At 37.0% G+C, this 22,337-nt stretch overlaps 2 protein-coding genes across 5 annotated transcripts in view; both read right to left on the reverse strand.

The window, feature by feature from the left end:
* Positions 1–1,458: 1,458 nt before the first annotated feature.
* Positions 1,459–2,878, reverse strand: LOC131429580 (cytochrome c oxidase subunit 4 isoform 1, mitochondrial-like). 2 transcript variants are annotated; one of them, XM_058593797.1, is made up of 4 exons: positions 2,723–2,799; positions 2,312–2,352; positions 1,991–2,206; positions 1,459–1,928 (listed from the first exon to the last, which is right to left on the reverse strand). In XM_058593797.1, the coding sequence occupies exons 3-4, from the start codon at positions 2,195–2,197 to the stop codon at positions 1,602–1,604; spliced, it is 534 nt and encodes a 177-aa protein (XP_058449780.1). In that variant the 5' UTR covers positions 2,198–2,206; positions 2,312–2,352; positions 2,723–2,799; the 3' UTR covers positions 1,459–1,601. The 2 variants fall into 2 exon arrangements, with proteins under 2 accessions (XP_058449780.1, XP_058449779.1); XM_058593796.1 differs by lacking the exon at positions 2,312–2,352 and having other exon boundaries at positions 2,723–2,878.
* Positions 2,879–6,433: 3,555 nt separating this feature from the next.
* Positions 6,434–22,337, reverse strand: part of LOC131429581 (developmental protein eyes absent) — a 71,198-nt gene continuing 55,294 nt past the window's right edge. For all 3 annotated transcript variants that reach the window (XM_058593798.1, XM_058593800.1, XM_058593799.1), the window contains 5 exons: positions 13,093–14,374; positions 8,393–8,588; positions 8,117–8,231; positions 7,801–8,045; positions 6,434–7,725 (listed from right to left, as the gene is read on the reverse strand). In XM_058593798.1, the coding sequence (XP_058449781.1) occupies positions 7,544–7,725; positions 7,801–8,045; positions 8,117–8,231; positions 8,393–8,588; positions 13,093–14,374 (2,020 nt within the window). In that variant the 3' untranslated portion in view covers positions 6,434–7,543. The remainder of the gene's footprint in view (positions 7,726–7,800; positions 8,046–8,116; positions 8,232–8,392; positions 8,589–13,092; positions 14,375–22,337) is intronic.

Genomic DNA, 22,337 nt, shown 5'->3' on the forward strand with positions numbered 1-22,337 from the left:
AGCAGATCTCACTTGTTCGCATATGAGACGACTACTGAAGCAGGGATTTATGGAGGTATCTCAATCGAATTCCGATGTCCCATTTGGCATACAGATCAACTTTAACTAACCCCACCTCAATGCAATGATACAAAAAGGCATTCAATTTCTTGCAAATGGCAAGCAAACGACGCTTATTTAGATTATGTTCTTCAGTTTTTGTCCGGGTCAGCGAATCAGAGTATAAGACACTGGCCTAACAAGTCAGATGCCGTGTGTTCAAGTCCTGCCTTAGAAAGATTCTAAGCGTCCGTAGGTAGGCAAGTGGGCCACACAGTAGTCCTTTACACTTAGGAGTCGGCTAGGAAGTCTGTCGAAGCAGATGGTCTAGTTCCATGTCAAAATCTAGTACTACCCTGACTACCTCTTCAGTTTTATGTATTAAATTAACATTTCAATACACCAGTTTGCATTAAATGTCCTTTTTCTTACTAATCGTATCCAAACCAGAGCTGCTATTACATAGGGGCAGTGTGGGCATGTACCCCAGGCCCACAGCATTTGGGGGCCCTTGGCGGAACCAACCGAGCAAAAAAAAAAGGTTTTTCATTTAGTTAGGGACACACAAATAGGCGTTAACTCTGACCCATTAATACGTAAAAGCGGTGCTGATCCAAACTATTCTTAAGTTTTCAGAATTAGCCAATTATGCTCTTTGGGCATGGTATGATATTCAACACATCTGAATATCATTCATATTGACGGTCTTACCTAAAGAACTAATAAGAATAGAAAGATTATAGATATTATCACTCATAAAACGTAGTTTCCCAAGTAGCACGTTAAGTTGCTGTCCTGTATTTTTCTACAGATTGTGCAATTTATCATTTGTTGTATCAGACGTCAAATTCTACAATACGACATGATACGATAAAAAGTACCATGAATCTATGAATAATGCAACGAATGTTTTTATGAAAACGAATCAAATAATTGGAAAAAGTCAGGGTAAATTGGAGCCAACTTTAAACAACAAACTCTTTTGATTTTCACTCATCATCTGGATCTCTGTTGACCGAGCGCATTTATTTAAAGGACACTCCTTCGTCAGATCTTGTAATATTGCATTTATACTCCATTTCCACATGGAATATTGATATTCCAATCTTCTTAGTAGCAATGGTAGACTGCAGTATATCAGCGCTGGGACCAGAAGAGTAGTGTAAACCATCCATTTCGCTTACCGGTGCCAAGATCATTCCATTTAAACGTACTGTGCGAGCTATTACAGAGTAATTAGACATTTTTATACTCACAGAATGGCTAGTCACATTCCTATTTGACTGCAAAAATCATCATTCATTATTTGTAACTAAACATTTCACAAAAGGAACGTGTGACGAAAAAGTATATATGTATAGGAGCAGTATCCTCAGTGTAGATATGGAACTCTCAAAACTCCGAAAAAGTAGACAGAACTTGTGACCCATTTAATTTTATTTCAGCATTTTATAGCCCATGTGACAAGCAGGTCCCGGTGGGATCTGCTCTTGAGTTGCCCTTTTGCTAGACAATTATAGTACACAATTACCAACTAATACTCAGCCACTGTCAGCAAGCGTTTACTTCCACTTGTTGTTCTCGTAGTCCCATTTGGACGAGAGACCATCAATATTTCCAACACCGAGGTCCAACATACGCTTGAGTTGCGCTTTTTGATGCTCATCGTCGAAGGTGATAGGAATATCTTCGTACACGAAGGCCTTCATAAGCATCATACAAATCATACTCAAGGAAATGGCAATCAGTCCGAAACCGACGCAAATCTTCCACTCTCCGGTCGGGTACTTAATTTCGGCAAAAGTTTGACAAAATGATGCCCGATACAGAGCTTTCTTCTCCTGGATCGAGAGCTTCTTCCAGTCACCCTTCTCCTTTTCGCGAAGGGCCTGTAATAAAGATACGTTACATTAACAGACGTGCGAGGACTAAACTAGATCAACAAATTTACCAAAATGTCAGGGGTAGGTTCCTTGAAACGAATTGGAGGCATTGGGAAATCTACACGATCAGCGTATACCGGCAAGCCATTCCAACCGTAGCCGACGACTTCTCGTTTGCCGATTCTTTGCATAATGAGATCATGCGTTTGACGAACGCCGACCTTGGTTCGGAGGGCATTCCGTAGCACCACCTGAGCCAAGTTTACAGTGGCCATGCTTTGGAACTGAAAATTAACAAAAAAACATATTAGAATATCAGCTGAGCGATCCAAAATTCTAAGCAGTTTTGGAACTGCAAAAGGTGAATAGAAAAAAATATATAAGAATACCAGTAGCAGAACAGCTGAGAAATTCGAATTCACTCCCTTCCCTAGAAGAGAAACGTCAATTTATTAATTGCAGAGGGAGCAATTTGTACTGACTGAAAAATTGTTATGTAATCTGATAAATCGTCGCAAGTTAATGTGTATGATATAGATTGTTATCTAATAGTAAAGCTAAATTAAAACGATTTCAATTATAGAATGACTCAATTCACTTTAGTTACTAAAACACTACTTTTACAGAATAAATTACAACTGATGCAAACCTAACCCTACAAGATTGGAAATCTTTGCTTTCACTCAATTCCAACTATACCGGTGCATTATCGATTTGATCCTTAAAATAGGATAACAGTACACATAATTTTTCACATAGAATTCAATTAAAAACGGTGAGAAATCTCCCGGAAGACTTACCTTTGCAAAGTTTGCTGATGAATAATAAAACGAGGCACAGGCAAGTAAAACCACTTACGGCAGAGACCAAAGCAGTCGATAACGATGCGAATTCTGAGCAGAGCTGCTAGTTGCGTGTATTTAAAATAACAGTACTTTTCAGCAAGACTTTTGAATAGTCAAACGACATATCAGAAAATTACGTAATTTCATTTTTTTATATCTTTATTAACGTAGTCGATTTTTTGTTGGTGCTGATGTTTCTTTCACCTACAAACTAATTTCTTAGGTTCAGGTTATATTGTAGAAAAATGAAGAAATAAATACACAATACAGACAATCTGAATAAATGGCAGCAATGTTTTTTCGAGAAGAGAATGAGAGATAGCCCGTACGTCAAACATCCTCACTCAGATTTTCGAAAGACATTCTCACGAAAGCGAGTGCAAAAACCTGCCAATACAACAAAATAAATCGACTCCTGGTGTCAGTCAGCGCCACCTGTTGCAGAGCATTACACCGATAATAGTGCTCTCGATATCGAAATTTTGTTGCCGTTATAGCTACGCCACAAACCCATTCGTGACAAAATGAAATCGTCGATTTAAATGGAAATATACACCAATCAGAAAATTAGAAAAAGCTGAGCAGAAATTTTTGTAGAACTTCCGGAACGGCTCTGCACGAATGTTGAGGAATGATGGATTTAAACATACCTACTCAGATACTTTAAACATTTTTGGTCATTTACTTAGTTTGAACGATTGCATATAGTTAAACCTTACCATTCGGTACTAAGATCCCGAATAAAAAATATTGTAGAGAAACAATACGATTCATTATTTCAAAACCATCCAAAACTTCGACATGACTATAGGAATACAGATTAATATAATGTTCTAAACTATTCAATGAATTCTGACCAACCATTTAACAGTAGAATGTATAGGTTGTTAAGTATCGTAAACATAAAAATTCCTCTTTTTTATTTTGAAAAACAATAATGTGTACAGTAAGCGTTTTGTTAAAATTACCACATATACAATACATTCAATTGTAATTCCTAAAAACAATATATTGTATCATTGAAAATAAAAATGTTGCTATCAAAATACAATAAACTGTATTGAATCCAGCAGATCTAATTGTGAATCAATCAATGCTATAAAATCGATAATTTATTTTCTACAGGATGTGATTAGAGCATATCGTACGATAGGGCTCTTGCGAATGTTACAACATATAATGCTCATTGCTCGGTTCTACAACCTTCATTTACACCATAATCGATATAATCTCTAGATGAAGGCCCAATCTACGAAATTATGTACAATTTGCTTGAATTCCACGTATAAATCTCGAGTAATGGGACACGACTTATTCTTTCTTCTGGTTGGCTTCCATGTTCGCCTCAATTAAGCAGACACTGTCAGCTTGGAACGAAATCAATCTTCAGTTCAACAACGCCATCGCACGGCATCACATTCAACATATCATGTCAATTGTATGAGAATTTGACATTTCTCTCCCCTACTTCTATGTATGAGATTCGATGCGGACTCACCTGAGGGCGACATGCTCACAAAAAAGGATGTTGCCAATGATTTGTTCGGGAAATGTGAGAGCTCGATATCTTGTTAATATGATGTCTTTGATTAAGAGGACGCCGAGTGAACAACTTATATTATACTTAATTCAAAATTCACGTTCGTTTTATAATATATTTTGTATTTGAAAAATCACTTATAATGGTTTCAAATGTAAAATTGAATATTTTCCGTGACGAAAATGAATGTTATGCGAATATCAACTAAAATGAATACAATCATCAGGTAAGGTTTACGTGAATTGACCAAACGTCAAACAATCTACATGAATTTCCGGTGTGAAAAATTCGATTTTGAAAATGGCGTACAGTCAGTCCTTGAAGTGTAAGTAGTTTCAACTATGCAGGTTTTATTAGCTAAACAAACTGGTGCTTTTTTCAGCCATTGAATTTCTACGCTATTTTTCTTGAAATAAAAAAATTTCTCATGGTAAGAATCCTACACTCAGGCAGATTTAATAGTGAAAATCATAAGGCAAATCTTATGATGCATCAAAAATCATAAAAAATCACCATTACGTAAGATTAATATGAAATATACAACTGCAATATACATCCTATCTATCACTATTACAGTATTCATACGAACAACTTATGAATTCCACAATATATGAGAGAAGTTATGTTTGTCAAATAAATTTCGTATGGCTTTTTCATTGGAATTCCAACTTTCGTGATTTCTTCGGGCGGTCACCCGAATGGTTTTTAACCATGCGAAATCATTATGAAATTCCATATATTTTTTTCCTGAGTGTATGTTCACAAGTTCACACACTCAAATAAAAATTCACGTTCGATTCACTTGAAAAATCCAGTATGAAAGTTTCCATGTGTTCAACTGGACCGAGTGCCTGCGTGAGTCCGGAAGTTTACCCGCTCCTGCCGAATGCTTCAAACAGGCCGTCGGTATGAAGCTAGAGGCACTGGAACCATGTAATGCGACTTCAACCTGCATCGGTAGTGTTGTGGGAGTTCTTGGATCTCGACTTCGGCTTCGGTTGGATGGCAGTGACAACATAAACGATTTCTGAAGGCTTGTCGATTTGAGATACCACGACGTTATTAGTTGCTTTTTAAGCCATTGGAACTATATGACAATTTTCTGAAATAAATGTTTTATATTTCATGGCATTTTTCATTTCATAAATTTATATAAAAATCTGGAATCTCCCTTTTGACTTCAACCAATATATAAAACAGTAATTTTGTGGTATCTAAATTGGATATGAACTCATAGATAAATGTAATATGAACAGTACATTACATTTTACCTATGAAACACGTAACTTTTACTGGATTATGCATTAAACAAGTTCAAAACCCTTGTGTGGAGCATTCACATACATTTTCATAGACACAACTTATACAAAGATTATTTGCACATAGTTAGAATAAGCGGTAATAGTAAAATGATTCTATCGCAATTATCAACTGCCTGTATAGAATCGGATCGCGAAATGAGAATAAGCGACCGTTTGTTGCTTTAGAGAAGATCCCCACAGCGGCGTGCCAACCTTTGATTCTCAGAAATGTCATCGAGAGAAATTCGCTCTCGCACTGGTGTCGATTCTATGTTAAATGAGCCATGCCGTTTTTTTTGTTGTTGCGATGATTTCCAACTCTCTTTGATGGCACTGATTCAATCGTTGAAGAGTTGCCAGCGAACGTTCTTTGATAAGATAAAAGCCATCCTTGAAATCTATGATAATGAGTTTTATCTGGAATGTTTAGTTCATATTTTAAATTTCAATTCAAATAATTGCTTTAAATCTCGGCAATAACTCGCATGCATGAGCATCGATAATTTCGGTAATTTCCACCCAAAAGCTCGGTGATTATTTTTCAATTTATCTCTCAAGCTAATGTGCGGAACTATACAAAAATTCTTATTCTTTATGAAAGTTCCAACTTTGTTATTCGAAGTAGGATTTACTCTGAGCCGACTAAATAGTTATTCATTTTCCGAATGCTGATGTTATAGGTTCTGCTAGATATAAATGCATTGTAAGATTCTACAAACATATATTGAAACAACAAATTGAAAAACAAAAACAAAACTTCTTCTACCATGTGTTGTTTATCTGCTTTCGATAAAGAATTACGGATTGTCGAATAGAAACACTATGTTTGATTTATTTGTTATATTTTGGTTTCTTTTATTGTTTATGATTGACTTATAAAAACTGTTTCTGCATACTATACAGTGTCATTTCGTAATAATTTTTATGGATGCTATTACTTATATTTTGATTTTATGTTTATATCATTTGTTTCTATGTACAAATATCCTTACTCGCTATAACACAATGAATAGTTGTAAAATTCACATTTCTTACTTACAGATGATATATATTGATTTGAATAATATGATTCTTGTGACAAATACTAGTTCGGATAATCACTGATATTTGAATTGCATTACTGGAACTAGCGTACGACATGCTCCATTTAACGGGTTTCCTTTCGCTCAGCCATTGAAGGAGTTTCCTTCAAGAAATTCTTCGAAACAACTATTTCACGTATGGGATACTTGTCGATTGATAACTGGACAATGTTTCACCTCTGTTCTGCTGTATTGAACAAGTACTCCGAATGGCTGATCATAATAAGAAGCAGGTTAAGCTATCTCTAATTTGCTGTGTCAACAAAAAGTTGACTGTCTCAAAATTTAAAATGCGTATGATAGTAAACCATCTGAACTTATTTAATCGCTTGTATATGTACAGTTTTGATACAGTGAAGCACATCGGAACTTTCTAGCTAGGAATTATGTCAATATAACTCACATCTCTCCGCTTTGCACAGCTGAGTTTTTTATACCACTGGGAAATATTTTAACGGGGTACGTTTTTTGAGCATTGATCAATGCAATTTGTTTAAAACTGATTTTTTTATTCCTAAATATATTACAAACCAACGAGTAGAATACTACAGAGACATGCTTCCAGCCTTTTTGGTGACATGGATAACTAAATGGCTGTGCGGTAATCACCAATAATTGTAAATTGATTTGTTTCGATTATACTTCTGAAATGTGACTCTTTTGCAATTTACACAACTTAGATGCTACCTTGAAGTGTAAATGATGTCTTTTTATGTTTTTCTTTTACTATGATAAAGCTAAACTGCTCAATTTCTCTAGAAACTCTCTAACGCATTCACAGTAGAACGAAGTTGGACTCGAGCCGCAACTTCAACAAAACGAGGATGACGACGGTTGACAGCGCTGAACATCTTCATAAGAATCCCATTTCAAGAGCGGTGTGCAGTGACCGAATATCACTATGGCTGGATATCCGCCAGAAGGGGAAGTTAAGATTTTTGGCAGCGCTTTCCTCGTCCTGACCATCGCCCACAACAACGTACGTGCTTTTGCGACCAAACCGCGTCACGATACGTTCGAAGCAGGATTCTTTACCTATTTCGAAACAAAAAAGAAAAAATAAAATCGTTTAGAATTTGCTAAATCTTTTAACAGAACAATCATTCGAACCTATTTTATTTGCACTATAAATATTCTCTATTGGAAAAATCTGCCCTAGACCATAGAGCAGCACTTTGGCCAACGCCGGAACAAGCTGCGTAGTCGTTACCAGCACATTGACGCAGTTCTCCCTCTGGGCAATCATGTTCAAACATTTCAACGTTAAACTGTGCCAGCTGTCCGTTTCGAAGTCGACGTCCGACCGGACTTGCAACCAGTGTTCTCGCTTCTGAGGTCCCAATAAACCGCCCACGCTGCAATAAAAAAATGAAGAGAAAATAAAACGTCACATTCACGTGCAAGATAAACAGCCCATAAATCATACTTATTTCGGTAGGTGTTGTAGGTGTCCTTAATTTTCCGATAGCGGAACGCCAGCTTTCGCATCCAGTCAACGCCCCCGCGAACGCCATTAGGAAGGCAAATATTAGGTGGAGCTCCTGTCGTACAAAAGAAAATAGGGAATGAACTATCTGCGGGAATGAGAAATTGAACTGCAAATAGAGGTTCCGCAGTCAGACAAACATTTGCTTAGGACTGACGACGTCAGGCGAATAAAGGAATAAAGGATCCTGCGGGATGGTTTGGGTTTTGTATTTACCTTGGGCCGTTCCGGTATGGAAACCATCAGCGGAGAAATTGTAATTGCTTAGATCCTGCCCGTTGTCATCGGACGATACGTCGTCGATATGTACCTGGTCGCACTCTTCCAAATCGTTGAAGAAGAAAAACGCGTCGGCCATGTTGAAGATAAGTTCCTCCATCCGGTAGCCAAGCTGCATGTGGTGATCTCGACTCTGCGGGAAAAATGTGAGAATATTAATTTCAACTCACATGGTAGATTGAATTGCCATTAATCGGGGCAGATATGATATTTTGACATTTCTATAACACTAAATAAATTCTTCATTTGGAAATAATGACTATAGCCACAGAAAGTGGTTAAATTTATTTTGTTCTACATTGAGCGTCAGTTTGTTGGAACGATATGTTAAAGTTTTTCCAGAAAAATTGAAAAATTGTGTCTTTTCTACTAATGTACTACAGACAAGTAACCTATATTTACAAAAATAAGTAATTTAACATTATGTTTATTACCGCTAATTACTACTGTATCTATTGATTTTCAATAGTATTTTTCGGCAAGTAACGAGTAAGAGAAGCTAACTATATGAAATTGAAGGGCAGATAAATATTCTAGATACAATCAATACATTGCCGAAGGAAAAAAGAAACCTCAACATAGACAAGATACAGGAGCTGCAGCTAAACAAATCTAACAATGCAACATACATTCAGTCCCTTCTCAAATACGAAGCGGAGGAAGCCATATTTGCGGTGTAAAATAAAAATAATCACTGTGTTCAGTATAACAATGTGAAGTATAACACACTCTTGCATTTAGAAGACAATGACATTAATGTGTGTGTATGTGTGGATGTGTGGTCTTCCTACGTGCTATAAAGGTTGTGTTATTTGAAAACACATGGCGCAGTACGATGAGGTACTTTCCCTCAAGAGGGACGTACGACGTTTTTTTCCCTGGCATAAGGACATCGGACAAAATAACTGCTACACCCAATAATCTTGAGAGTTTTTTGAGACCGGCTCCAAGCAACTCTAGTCCTTTTAAAACGAAAATGCACAACATCAAACAACATCAATTACGAATCAATGAACGAAAGGGCAATTATAAGCCGATTCTGTTTATCTTTGAAAATCTTGATCCGTGTCAAATAATGAAATAAATTGAAAAAATTACATTTTTACCTTTTTTTATAAATATAAAAAATAGATATAGAATTCGCTCAAACTTTGAAAAAATGTTCCGAGGCCCGGAGGGCCGAATGTCATATACCTATCGATGTCTGTATGTGTGTTGTCACCCAAGAGGTCGAGATCTCAGAGATGGCTGAACCGATTTTGATCAAACTAGTTGCAGTTGAAAGGTCTCCCCGTCACCCAGAACTCTATTGAATGGTTTTAAGATAGGATGTTTACTTTTTGAGTGTTACAAATTTTTATGTCAAAATATTCAGTTTTTTTTAAAGTATCTGTTACAATTGATCTTGAAAACAGAATATAACCTATTGACCTTGAAAACAGAACCGCACGGTAATACCTATCCAACAAGCCATAGATTGTTAAAAGCCGTCCATTTTTAACGGAGATATCGACATTTTTGTGTAAGCGACTTTTCCCCCTATTCCAGCAGTAGAAGTTTTGTGCATTGTATGATAAAGTATAGTATAATTGTATTTTTTTATACCGTTACATGAATGTGTACAGCATAATATTTTGCCTCGGACCGATTTTAGCACGGTTCGTTTTTGGCAACATAATCGTTCGAATATGCCATATGTAAACCAGATGATGGCAGAATTTTCGAGTTGAAAGCAATTCCATAATTATATTGATTTAAACTACTTACAGCAATAAATGCTGGAAGAACCAAACAGCCATATACCATTCGAATATGAAAAGTCGTATACTCCCAAACAAGGTTCCTGAATTATGTTTGGTTCCGACCTCTGGTTCCGGAACTACAAGATGATATGTGAAACGAAATTAAAACAGTGTAACTCATTTTTCTCGTAGATATCTGAGCCGATCTAAGATTCAAATGAATTCTAAGCATCATTTAAGATTCAAATGAAAAGTTTTAAGATTCTATAAAACATCTTGTTTTTCAATCAGATCCAACTTTCGGTTTCGGAGATACAGGGTGATTATACTCATGTCTATTTCACATAAATTAATCAGGTTCATCGGGTTAGCAGATTTGGATAGTCGATAACCAAATAAACTTATTTAATTTTTGGTTGTATTCAGTTTTCGTTTCGGAAGTCAGCCATACGAGTCAGCTCTGGAAGTACCTTGAATTACCCTAAACCCTAAAGTGGAAATTACCTCGACATATCATGGAATGTTTAATCGATTATCACACTTTTAGATTCAAATTCGATCCGATTTGCAGTTTCGACATTTCAGAGTAATGAGTGATTAAAATCTCAAATTGCCGCTTAAAACGAAGGTCATTAAATAATGTCATGAAAACTGAAACACCGAAGAATATTCACATACTATGCTGCTATCATTTCAGTTTAATGAAATAGAGCCATTTTTCATTTATTTTTACAAAATTGCAACTTGTCAAAAGGCGCAGAAAGGTGCAGATGAGCAAAGCCTTGGTATTACATTCCTGTAGTGGAATTTGACCTTCTGTTTCAACAAACTTCGCAGCCGATTCAGAGCGTACAGAACCATTGCATGGCTGGTGCTACGATTCTACTGACACTACGAATCTTTCCAGGTCGGGGCTCGAACATACGACAACTGGTTTGTGAGACCAGTGCCCTATGCATTGAACCGCAAACCCGGGACAGGTGCAGATGAGACTACTTACATATTAAACTACTTCAAAAGAGCTTTCATACTATCTTTGAATTACTCGTCTGCTGGCGAGATATGTTCTTTTCAAATATCCCTGTCCTTGACAATTGCAATGATAAGGTTCATTGTACGTCAGATCAAATTTCAGTATATATTTATTAACATGGTCCTTGCCACAAAATATGACTTTAATTGCACATTGAAGTCTATAAATTGAATAGTTTAGTAACTGTTTTGTCACGACTTTAAAAAAAAGCAATCATGAAATCGAATTAAGTTATGTCATCTTCTGGTAGAGAAAAGTATGATCAAAACTCAATTTTTAGTTATTTGTATTTATTTTATGATAGCTGACTATGTTCTTAACCAGCTAAAATATCCGACAGATTCTTCTTGTACTGTTTTGGCCATTCACGAAGATTTGTTACCAAAGAATTCGATGAAACTAATAACATGGGATCCCGATTCGTAAGTGATTTGAATTGCTCGCGTGTATAATACTCCCGCCATCTGTAAATATTTATGAACAGTACAATATAGCAAGCGTTTATCGATCTCCACTTTAATTGATGAATAGAGGATATTATTCGCAGAGCTTTTCTATAGAAATACTTATCAAAAAATGACATAACGTAATTTGACATGATGGTTGCCTTCTTTCAAAGTCGTGGCTCCTTATCTCACTTTCAAAAAATGTCTGACAGTTACTTTAAAAAAAATCTGTCTGTAATGATGACTAAACTTGGCCATTTGTAGACTTCCATATCCATAAAAATCATACTTTGTGAGAGTTACCATGGTAACGAATATATACTGAATTCTTTTCTAATATACAGTGAACCTTATCATTGCAAATGTCAAGGACAAGGATATTTGAAAAAAACATATCTCGCCTGCAGACGAGTAATTCAACCACGGTATGAAAGCTCTTTTGAAGTAGTTTAATATGTAAGTAGTCTCATCGGCACCTTTCTGCATCTTTTGATGATAAACAAGTTGGAATTTTGTAAAAAAAAAGTGAAAGATGGCTCTATTTCATTAAACTGAAATGATAGCAGCATAGTATGTCTGAGAAAGTTGTGTCGTTTTTAATAAAAAAAACTTTGTGAAACATGGAAAACTCAGATAAATTGAAAAAATATATGTTTTCGTACAAAAACTGGTTTTAGGACACACTTTTCAGAAAATACATTATATCATAAATTATACGCAAGTTACAGGAATAGCATCTTCAGCAAATTTGTTTGAATAACTTTCTGCACAACATTGTCGAAGTAACTTAGCCCCTATGTTGGCCCTGAGCTAAAAAAATATTTTTAAATAAAATTTGCCTAAAGATGGTGTCTATCATTCTGAGCAACTTTGCTGAAGATACTGTACCTCAAAAACCACTTTTCTCTGAGTTATCAATTAAGAGCGTAAAATGCATTTTCGAACCACTGTGCAATGACCAAAAAAGTCAACTTTTAATTCAATCAATTAAAATGGCCGTACCAATTCACAGTTCTCCGAATTGTAATTATTATACTACTGGCTACTATTGTATTTTCAGTGCAAACTAAATTCAAATTTCTTACCATTTGCCATAGATTTCGTCAAATTTAACTACTCAAATAAAAATAACTATTCAAGTGTAAGATTCAAGTGTAAATAAGTGATATTGTGATATGCCTTTGAATTTACATATATTTATACACAAAACTTGGCCCAATATTCGAGTATCTCGGATCCATTTGGAATAAATATTTTCAATTTTGCACAAAAAAATTATTTGACATGATTTTGCATATAGAGCCATACAAAACAAACCTACAACAATAAACAACTCCGGAGAACCATTCAGCGATTATTCAGAAATTAGTTCCCTCGTAGAAAACACCTTACTCATAGAATGTAGCTCTAACTCACCTTATTATACTTGGCCGCGTAGGTCCCCGTCAGGAGTGAGTGGAAAATGATGATTGTTTCATCCAAATCCCACACGAAGATTCGTTCTGGTGCTTTCTCCGTCACGCCCGGTTCGGACGTTGAACTTCTCGTTGGACTAGGATGTGCATGCCGTCGACCACGCGCCCGTCCCGGCTTTCCGGTAGGTGTTGTTTTGGATGCCGCGGCCGCTGCTGCCGCTGCCACGGCTGCAGCTGCCGAGCCGGCCTGGATGGTGGGTGAGATTGACAGTGGTGATTGTGGAGAGTGCGAATGCGCCAACATAGTGGGTGTCGCTGCAGAATGACCCTCCGAGGGACTCTCTGCCGACAGCCCAGCGGCAACGTGAAAGCTCTGACTCCCACTAGAACCCGGTGAGCTGACGTACGGTGGATAGGTGGCCGTCTGATAGTACGGTGAATACGTCGGGTCATTGTAGTTGTAGTAGTCCTGCTGACTGGTTCCGAACTGTGCGAAATTGTTGTAACCATAGGATGAGTAGATTTGTGCCGAATTGTTATTCGCAGCAGCTGCCGCATAACTGGACGGAAGATATGTATTTGGCGAGGGTATTTTCGATGATGTTCTCGTCTGATACGGAGATCCGTACGACGAATAGGTGAATGGTGCGTATTGTTGCATGTTGTACGTGTACGAGTAGTACTCCGATTTCTCGTAAGAATTGGCAGTGTTCTGAAGAGCGTCCAGGTTGTTTGGATTCGCACAAAACAATGAACTATCAAGATGCGTAGATCCGACGGGAAGGTTTCCGGAAGATAAGGACGCGTCTAACCCAGGGCTACGGATTTCGGACTTGACTGTACCGTCGGTAAGCCAGTGTGACATCCCCAGCTCTGTAGAGCCAAGAGCCGCGCTGGATGCACTTCCGCTTAAGCTGACACCACTGCTATTGAGACCACTTGATGACGACAAGCCATCCAAGGTGCTACTTGTAATTCCAGTACTACTGCTGCCACCTGAGGTAATTGTAGAGGTTGCACCTCCGTTTAGCCTCGAAACAATAGTTCCTCCTGAACTCGAACCGTGATTTGCAGCGGATCCGTACGGAAGATTCACACCGTTATGAGCTGCATTTGAGATAGAGGAAGATCCGCTTAGTGTTCTGTAGTTGTTGTTCAACAGGGAGTATGATCCCGCTGTATGCGAAACCGAAGGATAGTGTAGTGTGGATCCGCTCGGAGGCAAGCAGCTGTCAGCCGAAGCTCCTGAACTCAGACTTGATACTGACGCGGTGTTGTAGTTTCTGTAATGAAAAGACAATGGTTGGCATTAAAAAACAAAAAAAGCAGAAACACTCATTAAACAGCGTAAAAATATTCTACCACAATCTGCACCGGTTAAAAAGAGTCAAATTTCACCATTACTCATACACTGGTCGTATAAATCATAGGCACCACACGAAACAACAAAAAATGAACCAAATTATTACTATGAATCACGGTCCCGTGTGGTGTTAAAAATGTCTGATTTATCGGTTTGATTCATAGAAAATATAAGCTAGGCTGATGGTGGATAAACCACTTCGGGTTAAGTCTGTGCATCAAGCTACATTAATTTTATTGAAATTTCACACTTTCTTCCTAATTATTCGAAGGTCGACCGACGCCGTGCTTGACATATTTGAGCAAATGAATAATGTGACCTAATTATGGTTATGGCTTGTTTTACTTTCCCTCTTTCCAAACGATGACAGAGGACAGCAACCGGCATACAAACCGGTGTGCAATCCGAAACCAGACGGCCTGGCAGCAAAGTAGTGAATGGAAGCTAGAAAACTGAGCCGGTCTGGTTATCCGTGATTCGATACTGTTAGTCGCTTAACCGTGACATTTCGATCAAAATATTTGTGCTTGTCGATAGAAATATCGATCACATTCGGTACACTTGTTGTCGCGCGAATCCGATCGTGTCGGATTTGACGTAGAATTCGGTTGAAACTATTGTCGAACGTGTGTTCATTTAACAACATTGTTCATGATTTCATCAACAGATATTCTCTACCGAACTAAACTCAGTGTTTGTTATGATTTATAACCGGTGTTTTGTCGTAAATGCTAAACAAGATTTTTGTTTGCCTGTTTAGGTATTCATGAAGTCTAAATCATATTACGAAGCGTGAGAAAACACGCCTCTAATTTCACATGGTTGGGCGAAGCACCGCGAAGACGAAACCTGAACGAAGATGGACCGTGTTGTGATGTGTGCAAGGAGGAGACAAAATTAATGATGATGGCCAATAGCAAATGGGCTTTGCATCCATTTCTGGGTGGGTAGATTAGATTATGTTGAGTAATAGCATGCCTCGAAAGAAGCATACATATTGACGAAGAAATACAAATTCAATTTAGATACAATTTAGATTTTCTTGGTAACTCTTAAAAATGTACGGAGTGATCGCAGCTAGAAGCAATGGTTGTATGCGTTAGATGTAACAAATGGAAATTCGTTCTATATTACAGGATATTGAAAACTTGAAATATCGGAGGATTTTTTATTCTGAAATACAATGAGTTCTAAAGAGAAAATTGTGGTTTTTTATAACTCCAGCATGTTTTGGGACACTGTACCTTCCTCCCGAAAGTGCCGCTTGACAATTGCCCAATACCTTTCAATTGGCCGAAGATCCGGGCAGTTCGGTGGGTTCCTTTTCCACGAATTGTACATTATTTTTTGACAACCACTGTAGAACGGAGTTGGCATAGTGGGCTGAAGCCAAATCCGGCCAGAAGAGAGGAGGAGCCTTATGCTTTCTGTACAGTAGCAGCATTCTCTTCTTCAAACATTCTTCCTCGTACACCTTGGCGTTAATTGTGCCCTTCGTGAAGAAAATCGACGACCGCAAACCACATGTACAAATTGCTTGCCAGACCAACACCTTCTGCCCAAACTTTTCCATCGCCACCGTGGTGTGAGCGTCGTCCAGGTCCTGGTACACCGATTTCGTATATTATTGCGGTCCGGGCAGCGCTCGAGAGTCTTCCTTGGCGTAGGTTTCGTCGTCGATCAGGATGCATCCGTCTTTATTCTGTAGAATACGGTTATACAGTTTTCACGCTCTTGTTTTGGCCTGAACTTGCTGTACCAGGGACTTTTTCGGCACATTCTGTTTCTTGTACGTTTTCAGGGAGTTCCGAACTTTGATCCGTTGAATCATCCCGATGCTGGTGTTGAACTGCTCGGCCAAATCCCTCGTCGACGCCGATGGGTTTTTCCTGATGTACTCAACCACGTTTAAGTGGCTGGGACCCGTTTTCCTACCGGATCAGGGCATATCCTTCATGGAAAGGGTCTTACCGAACTTCTCAATAATATTTTTGACACTGGTGTGGTGCCCGTGATATCACTTTCTGAGCACCAAGTGTGCAGAATTTTCTTTCGCGTTTCCGGATCAATTCGACTCATCATTGAAACGATAAACCGTACCGAAACCAATCGATTGCGCAGCTGTTATTGACATGTAAACAAACATGTCACCGCAAAACACGCTGCAAAAAATTAAGCCATTTCAGAGTAATAACTGTTTGAATGTTGCTAACTACTTATCGATACACTCCTTAAATCTATACGGTTTTTGGTTAAAATTCAACTACAACAAATTTTGCAAAAGTATTTTCTGTCAGAATTTTCAAAAATTTGAAAATCCAGCTCAAATGCCATAGAGACCATAGAGACTTGTTAATTCAAGACATTCGAAGCATAACGTATCGGATATACTGTTGATATAAATGTTGCTATAACAATTCGATATGAAATGAATAAATATAATAACTCTTCCCCGGTGTTCGAAAAGATGTACGTGTGGTACACAGGCGCTTAACGAAATCAACACCATCTCATGTGAATTTCGGTAACGACGAAACCTAGTCATGTAGATCGCTGTCACGTATGAAAACCAGAAAGCAACATGACAAAAACACATATCGACAAAGAAAAAATTTGACAGCCTCTCAAAATGTGCACTGTCCTGACGAAATCGAACACTTCGAGTTCGACTGACAAAACTACGAAAGTTTTTGTTGATGAATTTTTGTCAGTGAATTTCGTCTATTCGAATCGAGTAACCGGTTTAATACACCGAAAATTCAAATAATGAAATCCGGTTGCATCAATAAAGTATGGAACATTTCGGCGATCGATTTCATCGGTTGTCGCGTCAATAGTTATCTGAGTTAATTTTACATAAGAGTAGGTGCAACAATCAACAAGATCCTCTGTATAAAAGTCGGTAGATTCACCTAACCAAACCCGGTTTAGTCTGACGGATAAGAGGAAGGATTTTTTATTGTGAAATTTCTCCTTCCCAAATTACTAGTAACTGGCCCTTATTACCGTTCTCACTTCCACTTTCACATTCACTTCACTCACATATCACTTCACTTGATTTTACCAGTATCACGCACAGTGAAGTAATCACTGTAGTGAAAAAAGAAACATTTTTCCAAAAAAATTTTGGTGTTGTGATGTTCATAATAACAACAAGCTAATCTTTGCTTGCATTACTTTTTTCTCTGAAGCGACTTCCACGGTAAGGACCTACTTTCACTTCACTTCATTTTCACCGTGAAGTGATACCGATAATAAGGTTCACACTAGTTCTTTGGAGACAGAAACTAAAAAAACTGTCATCGAATAAACAATCAACTGCTTACAATGTACAACCAAACTGAAACAAAACGGAGAGACTCCACAACGATGCTTTCAACTAAATCTTCAATAACACCAACTGCAACGAAGAATCAACGGACGATGGGGCGAATAGTGAACCAATAGCTTTCTAATCTCTCCGCTGTAATGGGACTGCCTCTTCTCTAAAAATAAAAGGTATCAACGGGATCCTGTAATAAGAAATAGTGATTGTAGTACACAAAAATAAAACAAGCCGGTTCCGTTATGTTTTGAAGAACCCGAGCCGAGTCAAGTAAACAAATTAAAAATAAATTCATAAAATGTTTTTCGAGTGTCACAATATGAAAAAAATTGTAACTATAATCGTCACATTTTTTTCCTGACAATCAGCCCACAATCATCAGGTTTTGGTGTAATTGGAAACAATATCTTATTTTCTGCCATAAAAAATATTTTAGGAAAATCGAAGTGAAAAATAAGCAGTACTTATGTAATAGCGACTATAAAATTCAAACCCAATGCGCCAATTTTCATCTCATTCTTTGAACAATGCATTAAATGGATATGGCAGATATAACTCTAACTCAGAAATCGGCAAATTTATTATTCAAAAAGCCAAATATAAGCATTACAATAGTGAAATAAAAATTGGGAGTCAAATCCGGGAAAAAATTTAAACAAATTATTGTTAGTGACAAGCGTCGTGCTTCTTTATTTAAATTTATTTTTTATTGATTTTTCATTATTTTTTATTGAAACTACACTGCCCATACTCGTATATCATTCCCATATCGATTTTCGTCAATTTTGAGTTAGCTTGAGGAATTCATTCTACCCTCAATATACTATCAGAAATTATAACAAAAATTGAGGGTTTGTTCAGTAAAATTTGAAAAAAATATCAATTCATGTCTGTCCTATGTGCAAAGTACCCGCATGTCAGTCCCATTCAGTGCGAATTTCAATAATTCATTTTTTGCAATATTGGAATAGCAAAGGTGTATTACCGATATTTCATGTAATAATACCATGATTTAGCATTAGGTAGCACAATAAATCAAAAGAATCGGGAATTAAATTTTGATCGCTTTTTTCTCGTCGTGCCGATTGGGATGATATTCAAGTATGGGCAGTACAAGATTCATTCAATTTGATCAGCGCAAAATGTACGAACATTTAGAATTTTGTCATGCGTTTCATCGCAAAAATAAATATAAATAACTCTGACTGGTCGCATATTGTATGAATAATTATGCATCGCATTGCACTTCGTTGCGTTTATCCTGGGTATCTTAATTTTCGTTGGTCGAACTCAAACGAGCAGAACTCGGGGCGCATTATGAAACTCGAAACGAACGGTTTTTCCTCTTCATATGCAAGCTAGCACTTGGATCGCAAAGTCGATTCGACTTGGTTACATAATACCATCCCTTAACCCTTAACTGCACCGGAAAGACATGTCCACACACGCATTGAACATTTCATACGAGAGCCTGCACAAATCAGAGCCAGCCCCCGATCCGGATTAGAAAAATACAATCAGTGGGTGTCAGCATCTAGCCAACTTTCATTAATCGTTGTTTATGAAAACTTCAATACGAACAATATGATTCGTCATTTTTTAGGCAAAAAATCTCTCCTAGTGAAAAAGTGTATCATTGGTAACTATAAGTTTTGCATTTTGAATTTTCAAAGATACATTTACTCGAAAATTGTTATAGAGCTTAATGATTAAACTCTAACAAAGACTATTTGAGCTGTCAGAATTTTATCCTCGTTCGACGTACGACACAATGAAATTCACTATGCCAATGCTGGTAACTCGATAACTGTCTCATAATTTATGGAGCAACAAAAGCAAATGAACTTGATCTCTTTTGATATATAACATGCATATGGGTCGGACACGTGACTAATCTAACGGTACTATTCACATAACGATGCCTTTGCATTATTATTCTACCTACCAGTCTGCTAATTGCTGTCAGTGATGCTTTTTATTATTCCTTTATTTTTTGTTGTTTCGTGCTCGACCGATTTCGCCCGTGTTTAGCGAATTGGACGAAGCGTAAATCATAAACTTTCCCATCATACTATTGAAGAATGCGCAACTCGAATTGTGGTTGTTTTTTCATATTTTGATCAAAACTGATGTGGGTTGCAAAAATTGCACCGATTCACTGTGCAGAGTGAGACGGCCGCATTGAGTTTCCTATCCATTTTCGACTGTTTGAGAATTTACGTATTTACATGGATTCTAATATTGTTTAATAGTACACAGCAAAAAATTATGAAATTTATCGGTGACGTAAATCCCCGTATGACTCAAATCATAAGAACGTAATTTGTGAAAAAAAATGAATTTTACAAGAATGATTTACATATGTGTCAAACATACATTACTTTTGAAGCAGACGTGTAAATTTACATTCTTCACCATTTAAGGAATGCATGAAATATGTGTTGGATCTACTGTAAAAATGAGTCGTTTTTGACGCTCGTATATGTCGATATCATAAGAAGTAAATTTACATGATTTTTTATAGGTGTGTAATGTTTGCAGGAAAAAATCCGACTCTCGAACGGAGCCTCGAAGACCCATAGTGTCATCGACTCAGCTCGATGAGATCGAAAAAACCTATTTCAACTAACTTAAGCTCGTTTTATAGCTACTATTGGATCATTGATATAGTTTGAAGATCAAATGGTTGTTACTTCTGATTTCGGATATACCTATACTCGTGATGGTATAAGTGACATAACCGACAAAACGCGCTTTTTCTCTCCGCAAAATTTTCTCGATGATTTCTGAACCGATTTCAACAAAGTTAGGTTAATTTTGAAACTACTTTTGGTTCATTAAACAGGTATGAAGTTCAAATAGCTTACGGTTCCGGTAATATAATGGCATAAGTGATGTAAACCAGCTTACCGCACCCCCAATTCACCTGTCACATCAAGTACTTCTTGAAAAATTATTCGCCCTTCTTCTTCCGGAACATCCAGGTGGGATTTGCCGAAGAAAAACTACAAAATTATATTTACGTCTCGTCGTACATTACGATGCATTTCGGCTCCATCGACCGGTGCGGGGTGTGGCCCTCGTATTCGTTTGTTATTTCGGTTAGATCCCTTCGTTTCCTCGAAGACATGAATATCCGCTTTTTTTAAATTTAAGATGAACCAAACGGATGAATTGACCTTTTTGGCCATAGATTCGAATTGGGCTTCCTTCTTCGAAATGTTGCGCATGTAAGCATTACACTCTAAACTAGTTTATTAAATAAAAAGCAATATACAAAAGAAAATTGTTATCCAGTGCAGTCTTTACATTGAAAAAGAAAGTCAGTGCAACGTTTTCCGACGATGTTAATTTTCATCTGACCAGGCCCGTATCCAGGATTTCGTTTCGGCAGGGGTCCACAGATAAAAAAATTGGTGTAATGGTAACTTGCTCATATCACTCATATTCTCATATAAATACTGTTGTAATCTTCAAAATACTTTTCATTGATTCTTGAAGGAAAACAAAAAGTTCTGGTGTGCATCAACTAGTATAATTGTCGGATAACCGTTCTGTTCTCTGGTGAATACTAATGGATCTTGGTTTCGTCAGCTGTTTCCAATCTACACCAAAAGTCCAACTGAATCTAACCACCATAACCGAAGATGCTTCCGTAGTGTGCTCGCGTTCGTATTTTTAGTTTCGAGTATGCATGTGCAGCACTCAGCAGCAGGATATTTTTTTCATCTGCAGAATCAAAACTACTACTTCACGGTGTAAATTTAATGTCCACTAGCCTCAAAATATTCATCAAAATTTAATTTCCCCAAAATGTTTTTTTAATAACGAATATCTGTTTGTCTTTATTATGTAGAAAGGTTATACAATCACTGCGAAAAAGGACTTTAGAACCGTAGTCAGATGGTCCGAGTGTCATATAAATTTCAAAACATAATTTGAGGTTACGATGCAAACTACGTGAAATCTCTGTGAAACTGTGCCAAAGACTGTTTCCAAATTTAGGTACACAGATAAAAATATTTTGTGAATTTACATTTATTTTCATGCACACATTCGAAGCAGGTAGTTGAATGGAAAGTTACATTCCAAATCAAGCGGTTTGAAAATTTACAGTCTTGATCAATGAAAAACTAAATGCATTTCAATGTAATTTTACATGAACCATTGTTTTTAAATCAGATTTTCGTTTCAAATAAAGTCTATTTCGTAGTATTATTAGTTTACATGTCGTGTAAGTTTCATTTTTTTCCTGTGTATTGTTAGTTTAAAGCCTTATAAATTCACTGTGCTGTTCCAATATAGGCAATAGTAGTGAAAATTTTTAAAATCAAGGACATTATTACACCTCTAGGAAAATCAAAACAGGTTTTAATAAAGTTTTATAATATGAATGAAACCCGAATGTGTAAATACTATTTATCAAACTAATAGATGAAATTGTGCGTGCCTGCATCTGACAAAACATTCACCGAAAGCTACTTACCTTATGATCAAAAAAGAACCGGAATTTTATTAAAAAACGCAAAATTTCAATTTTTAATAAATTTTATTATTA

The sequence above is a fragment of the Malaya genurostris genome, chromosome 2 (genome assembly GCF_030247185.1).
Source record: "Malaya genurostris strain Urasoe2022 chromosome 2, Malgen_1.1, whole genome shotgun sequence".
NCBI classification, from domain to species: Eukaryota; Metazoa; Arthropoda; class Insecta; order Diptera; family Culicidae; genus Malaya; species Malaya genurostris.